The sequence below is a fragment of the Culex pipiens genome, chromosome 3 (assembly GCF_016801865.2).
Source record: "Culex pipiens pallens isolate TS chromosome 3, TS_CPP_V2, whole genome shotgun sequence".
Lineage (NCBI taxonomy): Eukaryota > Metazoa > Arthropoda > Insecta > Diptera > Culicidae > Culex > Culex pipiens.
The window spans coordinates 39,433,080-39,445,406 of NC_068939.1; the positions used below are offsets into that span (position 1 = coordinate 39,433,080).

The 12,327-nt window shown below is 39.1% G+C and overlaps 1 protein-coding gene across 9 annotated transcripts in view; it reads left to right on the plus strand.

Annotated features, from left to right (window-relative positions):
* The first annotated feature begins 284 nt into the window (after positions 1 to 284).
* The window catches only part of LOC120427031 (ras-like GTP-binding protein Rho1), a 46,537-nt gene continuing 34,494 nt past the window's right edge, over positions 285 to 12,327 (plus strand). The window contains exons 1-3 of one of the 9 annotated variants that reach the window (XM_039591852.2): positions 301 to 450; positions 908 to 1,219; positions 11,918 to 12,078. In XM_039591852.2, the coding sequence (XP_039447786.1) occupies positions 1,180 to 1,219; positions 11,918 to 12,078 (201 nt within the window). In that variant the 5' untranslated portion in view covers positions 301 to 450; positions 908 to 1,179. Of the gene's footprint in view, positions 451 to 716; positions 823 to 906; positions 1,220 to 11,034; positions 11,350 to 11,917; positions 12,079 to 12,327 lie in introns of those variants that run through there. The other 8 variants (XM_039591855.2, XM_039591853.2, XM_052709482.1 and 5 more) reach the window with 8 other exon arrangements.

Below are 12,327 nucleotides of genomic sequence, written 5' to 3' on the forward strand. Positions count from 1 at the left end.
ATTTATTATATTATTTTTTCAAACCATGTTTTTTTTTTAATGTTTCATTAATATACATTATTTCCACAACTGAACGTTAAACATATATATTTTTTAAAAACACCTTTCCATCTCACTCATTCAATTCAATAAGACTAACGCAAACTCTCTCGCTCAGTCACGCAACACACACGTAAGCAACAGGACATGCCAGAAGGTGAAAATGAGACAGCACCAAACGGTCGCAGCTTTCCATCTCCATCGCCGGATTCTTCGCAGTCTGTCCTGTCTGAACTTGCGAGAGCAGGCACTGAGCACTTCAGTCTGCGTCTGAGCGTTGGAGAAGATCGTGCGATTTTTCCGCTGGTCGCTCTCGTGTGTTCCCAAGTCTCCTACTATTTTTTTTATACTCTGTAGTGCGCGTAAGTGTGTACGTCTGTGTGTGTGCGTGGCATTTCGGTAGGAAAAAAGGTGTGTTGTAGGAATTTGTTTTTCCCTTTTTCGAAAATTAGTGATTTTCCAAAAGGGGAAAAGGTGGAAATTTGAGAAGAAAAAAAGTTGTTTGACAGAAGACCAGGAAAAAATTGTGTTGTGTGTCTGCACACACACACATTGATCGAAGAAGGCGTTGTCGCGTTCGCGTGTGTTGTTTGAACGTCTGGCTTTGTCAGTGTGTGTACGTGTGTGCGGGTCTAGCTTTTGTGCAATCCGGAATTTCTATTGTTTTGTTGATACAGTGAACTGGTGAAACAAATCAAAAGTTTGGAATATTTTTCCCAGTTTGAGCAACACGAAATCGAAGTCGGCGACGTAAACGTCTGAAAAGTTGAAAAGAGAAAAGAGGTATCTTCTTTCTCTCCGAATCAGCCTACTTGTAGCCTACTACCACTTACACACCAACACATCCAAACTGTTTCTCTCTCTCTAGCCTATAAAAAGTTATCATCTCAACCAGCCAGTGTTTTTTTGTGTCCTGTTCTATCTTCTACAAACCTATATAAATATATACTATCTCGCTCTCGCCTCCTCGTGTTTGTGCGTTTACGTGTTTACCACCGAAGACAACAACCAAAACAACAACCACATCATCATCACCATCAACAACAACTGCTGCTGCTGCCGCTGTCTATCGCAAAAATACCTATATCTACTATATAGTGGTGTCCCGCTCTTGCATGTGTGGTGTACGGCAGTAAAGTAATGTGGTGTATTTCATGCGTCTCTGCCCCAACTAATTCAGGTATTTGTTTTCCTTCTCTATCTCTCCCTCTTACACACACACTCTTTGTTGTTGTATTGTGTCTCTCTGATTCTTTCTACTAGCATAGTAGTAGACGCTGCTGCAGTAGCCGATAATGCGCTTTTCCCGTATTGTTTTACTAGACGTATTGTGGTGTGAGTGCGGTTCCGTGGTAGTGTGTGGGTTTTCGTGTCATTTTATACCCTTTTTCTCTGCTCCGAATAGTATCCGTTTACTTCTTCTCAAGTTGTAAATCCTCTCTCATAGTGTAGTACTTGTACGACGCCACCATGGAGGTTTTTAGGACAAATATAAACTGTAATTAAAACCGCGATTCAAATCACCTAGAGACGAGATGCAGCCTTTCTTACAGTTGCATGGAAGAGGGTGATTCAATTTTCTTCCTTAAGAAAGGCACGCTAACACGAAATCATCTGAAGGTTGACACCTGCGAACATAACGGCGCTGGTGGTGACTGTTTAGAGGAACAGAAGCGTACGGTTGACAGAAGAAGCCAAAATATACATTTTTGGCGAGTCTCAACTTTTCAACAGCGATCTAGAAATGGTCAACAAGAGGCAATGTTTAACAAGCGTACAGTGGACACTGTCGAACAAAACGTCAATGGAGTTTGACGTAACCAGGAAGCATATTTTCATGGAAGTGTAGATTCCATCTCTAGCTGAGACGGTATGCACATTTGGCACGAGCTGAAGGAGTGCACTAATCGCGATTTTACTCGTCAAGCTGATTGTGATCGACCATGTTTACCCAAGATTTCGAGAGACCGCGTAGATGATCGCTTTTGGATGCACTTTAAACCGGATTATCGCTCATGACATCAGCAGATTGATACAACAACAACTTCAGACCAGAGAGTTCAGTGAAACGTAGACATCCCGACAATGGAGTGTGCGTCGAACGAATCAAGATTACTCAACATTCCGGGCATGACCAACCTCAACTCCCACGCAAGCGGTGGAAACCCGACCGACTCGCTGTGGCGATAGCTGCTCCAAAATGGATTGAATTTCACGCTCTTGAGGCGGCGCGCGTGTTAAAAGCTTGCAACAGCTCCATCATCTTCCTCATCGTTGTCTCGAGACGCTTGGAGACGTGGAGATAAGCCGCGTCGACGAACACAACAACAAAGTCGTCGTGCCCGTAAAATTCGCACTTCCACCAAACGGCGACGACCCATACGTATAAACGTGAAGAGACTCGAGAAAGTTAGTAACAATCAACGTGGATTTCGTTTCCTCGTGGAGCCGCACCTGCTTCTTCGACAGCTTCAGCTTTTAGGTATACCGAAGAGAGTATGTCGATCCATCGTCGTGTGGTTTTGAGCGGATGTCCGAAAAGGGAAACCGCGCACCGAACGGTATCTCGCTACTACTCGGGCTGCTAAATTGAGGAACTTGAAGAGATTTGCAGGTGGTGGTGCGCAGCGAGACTCCCGTCCAATTGTGCCGAGGAAACAGACTAGAAATTCAATATGTGCCGTGCAGCGTCCAAGTTTTGTTCGGAATCTAGTTGAACAAGTTGCTGATGTTGTTCGAGGAAGTGCCGCCGCACCGCCGCCGCGGCTGTGAGCGATGGTTGAGTAATTTTTGATGGATTTAATTTCTGGCGAGCTCGAGCGCAGAGTGTGGCCGCCGTGGTGGAGTTGTTATCTGCTGCGCGCTGATAATTGGAAACCTTTGGGAGCGGATCGTAATTCATATGAGGCTGTTGTTGTTGTACAACGCGCCGAAATTCGGGTGACCTAAGCGCGTTTGGCGCGTTTTGCTTTTTGAGCCGATAAGACGGTGGCGAGCAATCAGACTTTGCATTCGAGGCTAATCAAGGATTGATGGTTGGAGCATTGTTGGGAGTTTCGATGGTCATCGCAAAGATGGAGTCTTCGCGGGGAAGTAGATTTGTGACTATAATGAGTTTAATTCGAACCAAATCTTAAACATGTAATGTACCTATTTTAAACAAGGTCTTGCCTATTTGAATATTTTGATATTCTGAGTTTGATTCATTCGTAGAGTTCTAGTCATGTTTCCATAAAAGTTCTAAAAAATACAGTTGGTTGATATTTTTGTGTAGAGCAAATTTTCATATATTTCTACATCAGAGTCAATATTGTGACAGCTACAGTTAATTAGCATAGAATTTCTTTGTTGAAGCCGCCATAAGCTTAAAAAAACACTTTACCAAACTGATAACGACCGATTCACGAGCGAATGCTGTTTGTTCATTAGATTAAAGCCAATAAACGGCATTTCTTGATTAGCTCCCCCAACTTCCACGTGATCCAAAAGGAAGGAAAGTGAGAATTCATGGAAGTGAAATCCGATAATCGTACAGTTTTGGCTATTTAATGAGTTTAAAGAGCTTGCAACTTTTCCCGACAAGCTCCAGAAGAAGAATGCTAGACTGTGATGGGATTTAAAAAACTCAGGCCTGGTGCTTTTTTAATTTCGGCAATAGCCGGTAGACAGTACGCCTGTGCTCTCTGCTTCTTCTATATTTATAATTTTCTTCTTCAAACACACCCACAAGTTTTTCTTCTTGCGCGTATGCTCCCCATCCCAGGTCGCGAGTGTTGTGGAGCGCGGCTTTATTGCTTCAATTATTATCGTTTTTGCTTGCTTAGCTTTCCTGGCTGAACCATATGTGTGTGTTTTTGTATGCTGTGTGTCTCTCGTCCCTTGGCCATGTGCCTTTTAGTTTAGTTTAGTTAGTTCATTCATTTCGCTGGATCTATTTTTATAAACCGCCTGCTTCTTGCCTCTTTTTTTCCTTCCTCGGTAGCGTATACATTGGTGATGTGCTCTCTAGTAGTTGTTTGTCAATTAAACTGTTTAATTAGTGAGGTTCGTTTCAAGCTTTCAATTAACTGGATGCAATTGGTCGCTGTATGTCTTATGTCACTCCGGTAGCGATTCGCGATAGTGTTTCTTTTCTTATTGTTCTTGCAAGCCCGTCTCCAATCACCTTAAAATAACCACAATCTTTGATTTTATCTCACCTTTCGAGTTACATCTTTTGAAATTTCAAAGGTAAGCGAAGTTTGACAACATGATCTGTCAAAAGCGCAGGACAGTTTGTAAGAACCAATCCATACACCAGTCATACGATACCCATTCGAAAACGCTGAGGTTCACTCGAAAGGCTTCCCTGGCAGCAGGCCTGGCGCAAGTCTTTCCTTTCCTTTTCGGCTAAGGTCATTGCCATTCCCGCATAGCGAATGTGTTCACGCGTGTATGTGTGTTCCGATCCATGCGACGACCACACAAAAGATGGGGGTGGCAGAATTGCATATGCGCGCATGCAAATGGCAAAACGATTTCATTGTGAAGAGTGCTTTTGTTGTACGCATAGACTTGTAGTACTTGTGTAGTACCCAATAATGAGTCGTTAGTCTTTAAGCTCAAAAAGCTTGATTTGGTTGGAAAATAACTTATAATTTTAGTTTATTTTTTCTAAAATATAAAAAAAATATGTGAAATACAAGTCTAATTTTAGGTCTAATTACATTTGCAAAACAACAATAAAATAGCGTCCAAAACTAAACAGTGTTCGAAAAATAGTTATATTTACATGTTCATTTTCTATTTGCTTGTTTTAAGCTCAGAAAAAATTGTTTAATTAAAACTTATGTTGACTACTTCATTGAATTTTAAGCAGGGAAATGCAAATTTTGAAATTAGGACCCATCTGTCAAATTTATTACAACTTTTTGTTGTTGTGACTCATACCGCCTTTCTTTCCTCTGGCTTGCGGCCGCCGCATCCATTCCTAACCTAGCCAATGTTGTTCATCTTTCTCCCTCTAGCAGTTGCTTTTGATAGTATTGGTGTTTACGTCTTTCACACCAACACATCGAGCAAAGATGGCACACCTTCCTACGATTTCACCTTACTCTTTCTGGTGGCACTCGCGTCACTCAAGCACTCAGTGCTCCGAGTTCTTTCATCGAATTTTGACAGCTAGAGAACCTGAGAAGGTTCTCTATCGAGAAATTAAAAGTGCAACATGGAGTTAAACTTTCTGTCAAGCTGCTGTGAAGTGTTCCATGACAGCTGTGAAAGTTTCACTCCATGTTACCGGCTCACATCTCTCTTTTTAATTTCTCGATAGAGCTTTATGACGTTTTGCGTACGCACACTAGCGCACCATTTGGTTTTGCTGGCTGACAAAATTTAACCTCACTTTATTATCGTGTACGTACACGCAATACATACGCACGTAGAATGCTCTATTGACAGCCGAAAGAAAATTGATTGACAATCAATGCGATTCCCTAACACAGACATAACAGTCTTCTCATTGTACACCCTTACCAAAAATCATGATTTTCGGAGTTCAATATCCCACTTTCATAAGATTTTTTGAGTTCAGGTAAATACTACAACCATAAAAATGGTTATATGGGTTGAACTGAAAAATTCGTAAAGTGGGGATTTTTGGTTAGAGTGTAGTTTATTATGTTTGTAATTTGTTGACATTAAAATTTTCAATTTTACTAAGTAAATCTTTGAAATATTTACATACAATCACAAAAATGACATGCTTTTATCAAACATAAATAAAAAAGCAAAACAAAAACTTTTTTTTTGTTTATTAAACGTCTTCAAAAACCACCAGAATCGCCGCCCGCATAATCAAATACCAAAGGTGAAACTGTCGAAATCATAAGAAAATTATTTCTGGTATGGTTACCATTTGTGATATTGTTGATATAATGTCACAACCATATAACAAAATTAAAATGGTACTATTTCCCGAATTGTTGCACTTATCTTGACATATTCGAATGGTTGATTTTTTTTCCTACAATTTAATGATCGGTATCTATCGAGGTATCTATTCGTCATACGATTAGGATGGTTCGAAACAGCTATTGTTAGAACATAATTGTACTGTAGCCGGTATGATAAAAGTTATGATACTCGGTATGATTTAGTCAAAGAAACCTAAGCGGAAAATTTCCTAAATTTCCTAAGTCCTAATAATTGAAACAATTGCACAACAATTAATGGTACGATATAATTATTCCTCATATGTTTGGTATTATTTCAAACCGTTTTTGTATGATTGAGCCAAAAATTAATTTTAGCGAAAATTTTCTTAAGTCCCAATGATTCAAACAATTGAACAATTCATGGAGAAATATAACTTTTCGCCATATGATAAGAATTTTTCGGAACAGCTATTGTTAAAACATAAGGGTACCATAGCCGACGTAGTATTTCCAACTTGAAGTTCAGCGAAAAACTCTTAAGTCCCAATAATCCAAACAATTGTACAACAATTCATGGAACGATATAACTGTTCGCCTAACGCTTAGGATTATTTGAAACAGGTATTGTATGATTGAGCCAAATGAACTACAGCAAAAAAAAAATCTTAAGTCCGAATGATTCAAATAATACTTTAACAATTCATGGAACGATATACCTGAATTATGGCGAAAATTTTCCTAAGTCCCAACAATTCAAACCATTGTTCAACAATTCATGGAACGATATACCTGAATTCAGCGAAAATTTTCCTAAGTCTCAACAATTCAAACCATTGTTCAACAATTCATGGAACGATATACCTGAATTCAGCGAAAATTTTCCTAAGTCTCAACAATTCAAACCATTGTTCAACAATTCATGGAACGATATACCTGAATTCAGCGAAAATTTTCCTAAGTCTCAACAATTCAAACCATTGTTCAACAATTCATGGAACGATATACCTGTTTGCCATATAGTTTGTATGTAAAGCTAATTTATTTTCGTGATAATTTTTATAAGTCCAAATAATTTAAACAATTGATTGACCATTATCAGAACGATAACTGTTCGCCATGTGATTGGTCTATAATTTATTTGTATGGTTCTACCATACATGTTACGATATATTTATGATAAATTTTGAGGCCACATTTCATAATAAAATGCATTTTAAACCGCCAAACGTAATGTAACTGAGATAGCTCAATTAGATAAGGCGGCAGCACAACGGAAGAATCAACAGGAGACATCATCATCAAGCGGTAACAAATCCCGGACATTACAAAAAAAAACGCTAACCATTAATAATCATATACTTACCATTCCCGTTAAATCCATAGTTCCCAGAACATTTGTAGAGTTTATTTTTTGGCTCCTCCCTTTTCAAATGGTGTCGGTAAGTGTCGGTAAAGCAGTTTACCATTTAAAATCATATTTTATTAATTTGTGGTACGGTTCACATAAAATAAAAATTGAACAGTTTGGGGTACGGTATGACTATGATCCACGAAAAAAATCCCTTGTAAAAATGTATTGTAACATAACCTAACGACCTATTTAATAAATTGTAGGATTGTTTGGGGAATGGAAAATGTACGGTTGCACCCTATTTGGTGTATTATCAAGATCATTTAGGAAAAATCATTCGACAAATGGTGACTGTATGGTTGTTGACTATGCGGGCGATTATTATATTTTCAAAGTCTGTAGCAGGGAAGTTTTCTGAGTTTGCTGTTATTTTCTTTACCTCTGTTTCTTTTAACCTCTCTGACTTGCACAAAACTTTCGGTTGCGCGACGTTCACTGGTAAACAGCATTACACTTTTTTCAGTTCACTTTTACACACTTGTATGGGATTTTTCAGTTCAAGTATGATTACACACTTTCGTGTAATCATACTTGAACTGAAAAATCCCATACAAGTGTGTAAAAGTGAACTGAACAGTGTGTAATGTTGATTATCAGTGTTAACCATTTTCCGTGAGTTACCTCCAAAAGGCCTTTTGCCATCGTGAGAGCTGAAAATGAGAAGAAGAGAGAGAATGAGAGAGTAGATCAAATGTTTGCACTCTGATCGCCATCTTGGATTTGGCCCATCCTTGCGAGCAAGGGAGCGTTCTTTTATTACGTAACGCGAAAAATCGGAGTTTTAGACCCCCTCCCCTCCCCCCTCGTAACAAAATCTCCATACAAATTTTAAAAATTTTGTATGGAGCGTAACACGGCCTCCGACCCCCCCCCCTACTACGTTACGTAATAAAAGAACGCTCCCCAAGAGAGAAAATTCGGAGAGGTAATTTTCAAAAGGTTGAATGTATTTGAAAATATTTAATGACTAAAATTTAGAAGAATTTCTGAGAAAGGTTAAATTTGTAATGAGTTTTGCGAATTAATTTCTCGGTGTTTCTTAACAGATCATTTTTTTCTAAACCCACCGACAGTCGCATACGTGTATGTAATTTGTACATACAGTATGTAAAAAAGTATTTACACCCCTTGGCTCGCCCCTTGGGCACAATGCACATTTTGTGATGAAACATGCAAACAATTTAAAGTTTGGCAGAAACCTAGTACTACGTTTTGTTCAGAAACTCATGCCGAACATGTAGCTACAGAAATCTCATGAAAAGATGATTTCTATAAAAAGTTATATAACAAATACTACTACAAAAATCAAAAAAGTGCAAAAAAAGTTTGTACACCTTTCGAAAAATTTATATAAACAAAGTTATTTGTTGACAAATCACCATGAGTCCATTCCAAATAGGCATCCTTGACTGATTAAAAAAATAATTTGGATTGAATATAAAGTTTACTAACTACTTAGTATAAAAGTTTATATAACTCTGGAAGTTTTATAGAAAACTTATTTTAACTCAATTTTGCAAACTTTCAATTTTACTAAATGTCAATATATTACCATAGAATTTCTAAATGAACATTTTGGATTGGGTATAACATCGTTTTGGGGGTATTTGTATCGATAGAATAGATTTTTCGTTGAAATTTCGTACCAACCCGGAATTACGTCGTCGGGAAATCCACCGGCATCCGAACCGGTCCACGATTGACAAGTCAACCTATGTGGCATCGGAAAGGGCATAAAATTTCCGATCTTTTGATACCCAAACAATTAGGTTTTCTATAAAACTTACGTTTTTAAATACCTGAGCAAAAAGTAAGTTTGATACATGAGAACAAAAATTACGAAATTCCATGCATTTTTGGCAGGTTGCTCAAACGAAACCATAACAACATTTTTACCTAGGTATTTAAAAACGTAAGTTTCATAGAAAACCTACATGTTTGGGTATCAAAAAATCGGAAATTTTATGCTCCTTTCCAATGCCACATAGATTGAAGTTTTATATAGAACAAGCCTTACCCGACAAACTTCGTTCTGCCTTTTTTCGTTTGTTGACGTTTTTGCCTATTCAGTCTCCTGTGATCAAAATATGATTTTACGTAACTTTCTCCATACAATTTGCCGATGCTCCGAAATCGGTTACAGAGTCGCCAAAGTGTCAATTAGTTGGCGTAAGAACCTTCCTTGGGCTTATACGAAACCAACGCAACAAAAAGCACCTCGATCCGACGCTCCGTATTGAACTGATTCGCGTTCGAACAAATCCGTCGAAATTTTTTATATATATAGATTTCCAGAGTTATATAAACTATTATATCAAGTAGTTAGTAAACTTTATAATCAATCCAAATTATTTTTTTAATCAGTCAAGGATGCCTATTTGGAATAGGGAGACTGGACGTATGGTGATTTGTCAAAAAAAAAGCTTTATTTATGTTAATTTTTTCGAAAGATGTACAAACTTTTTTTGCACCTTTTTTGATAGTATTTGTTATATAACTTTTTATAGAAATCATCTTTTCATGAGCTTTTTGTAGCTACATGTTCGGCATGAGTTTCTGAACAAAACGTAGTAATAGGTTTCTGCCAAACTTTAAATTGTTTACATGTTTCATCACAAAATGTGCATTGTGCCCAAGGGGTGTAAATACTTTTTTTTACATACTGTACTTTGTAGGGGCACTTGTATGAAACGCCACAACACGCGGCATTCAAAAGGATAAGCAAGGTACGCACTTGGTCACATTCCTTGGGGGGGAGTGTACTGCACCCTTGGCTGCACCTGATCAGTTTATTCTTTAATGTCCGACGTCGATAGATCCATAGAAAAAAAAAACAAAATTTTGTCGAAAATGTTGTATGAAACTGTAAAATAAAAAAAAGTTCTTAAAGTGCGTTTGACCAGTGTATGCTCAAAAAAAAAAAAATTAACTGTAGATTTATAAAAATCTGCTCAACTAAATTTTCAGTAAGGCCGTTGCAAATATTTTTCAAAGTTAATGTTGCAATGTCCCATAGAAAGCTTTGGATAGTTGAAACTTTGATCAATCGAGTCTGAACTATATTTTCCTAAAAACTTTGCATACACGTTTGATATCGAGCTGCCATATCTGCGACATGGAGTTTAACTTGCTGTGCAGTTGCTGTGAAGTTTACCATGAAGCCCATGTTGCACGCACACACTCCTCGACACACTCTCACTTTTAGTTTCTCGATACTTGAACAAACCAGTAAAGTACCCAATTTTCGTCATCCATTCCCACAAGTTTTTATAAAAATTGGAGGATTGGTTACACAAACGTGTTATGCAATTTAAACAATCTGTATTTCAAGTTATCAAATTCAAGTTATCAAATTGTAGATAAGAAAAAAAATAATGCTCTTTATTTTTTTCTCATTTTAAATTTGTATGTTAAAATTTAAAAGAATTATGATTCCTTTTAATATATCCATGCAAAAAATAATATATTTTTTAAATTCCCAACATCTACCTCTACGAAAAACTTCACTAGAATTCCTCCATCTCTCACTCTCTTTCGAGAGAGCACGAACCCTCTCTTTCTCTCTCTCCCGCTCTCCTGAGTTCCGCGAAAAGGCTCATTTTCCTGGCAGTGCCGCTTCGCTCTCTCAGCAACCGTTCCCCGTTCAGTCAGAGGCCGATTTCACACCGTCAAGGCGTTGTTTCTCCGTTCGTCGTCGTCGTCGTCGGAATCTGCTCCGAGAAAAAAAGAAAAAAACGGTCCGCCGCGGTCTGCTCCGGAGGAAAATCCGTGAGGAAAAGTTGTGTCTTTAGAGTGAAATTCCTCCACCGAAAGCCGGGATTTTTTGACGCGTGCTTCTTTTTTTTTAAGTGTTGTTTTAAGCGGAAAGTAGTGGGAGTTGAATTTTTGAAAGTGTGTGATTTTTATCAGGGGGAAATTCGGGAAGAGGAATATAGTTTTTATTAGGGGAAAATCACTCGTTTAGAGTTTGGTTTAGCAATCAAAGTAAGCAGGAAAAGTGTTTCACTTTCATTCTGTGTGTTTGAGGGATGCGTGCGTGTGCGTACGATGAAAAGTTTTTCAAAGAAAATATTTTAAGCTATAAAAAGATTGTGTGTGTTTCAGACAAAAAAAAGTCGAATAATAACGAAATAATTCAAGTTCTAATGGTCAATTTCTTCATCTCTTCTTTCTTTCTCGGTTGATGTTCCGGAAAATGTCCGGTGGTGTGGAAATTTCCTTGCCGTAACGAACACGCGAACAAAATAAAATCGCCTCCAAAAAATCCGAAAATTGATTGGAATATCTCTCTGCTCCGTCTCGGCGAATAACGTCGTGTCCGTCGTCCGGTCTCCGGTCCGTGTGTTTGTGTCATCGTGGACGCGCCGCCGTCACTACGACAACCGTAAACCTCTGCGCGCGCGTGCACACACACACACACAAACACGGGCACGGCCTACTGTTGCTGTTGCGGCCGCCGTCGTCGTACAATTCCGACGAATATCTTCGTCATCATCATCCTGACTTGGGCGCTGATCACGCGACTCTGGTGCCTTCTTGAACGATCCCGTAGAACCAATGGCAGCCATCCGCAAGAAGCTGGTCATCGTCGGGGACGGTGCCTGCGGTAAGACGTGCCTGCTGATCGTGTTCAGCAAGGACCAGTTCCCGGAGGTGTACGTGCCGACCGTGTTCGAGAACTATGTCGCGGACATCGAGGTCGACGGCAAACAGGTGAGTCCGAAACGGTGTCCCCTTTTACCCCTCTCTGCTAAGAGAATTGAAGGCAAGATAGATTGGGCAGATAGCCGGAAGTGCCCGTTCCGGGGAACCACACACATAACTTTGGCCAGTCAGACAGGCAGGGGTGCGGCACGGCACGGTCGTTAAGATTAAGAGTAGTAGCAACTAGCAGAAGAAGTTCCAAGGGAAATCGGTGGCGACGACTAACGACTGCTTGTGCTCTCTTCTGTGGGGAGTGCG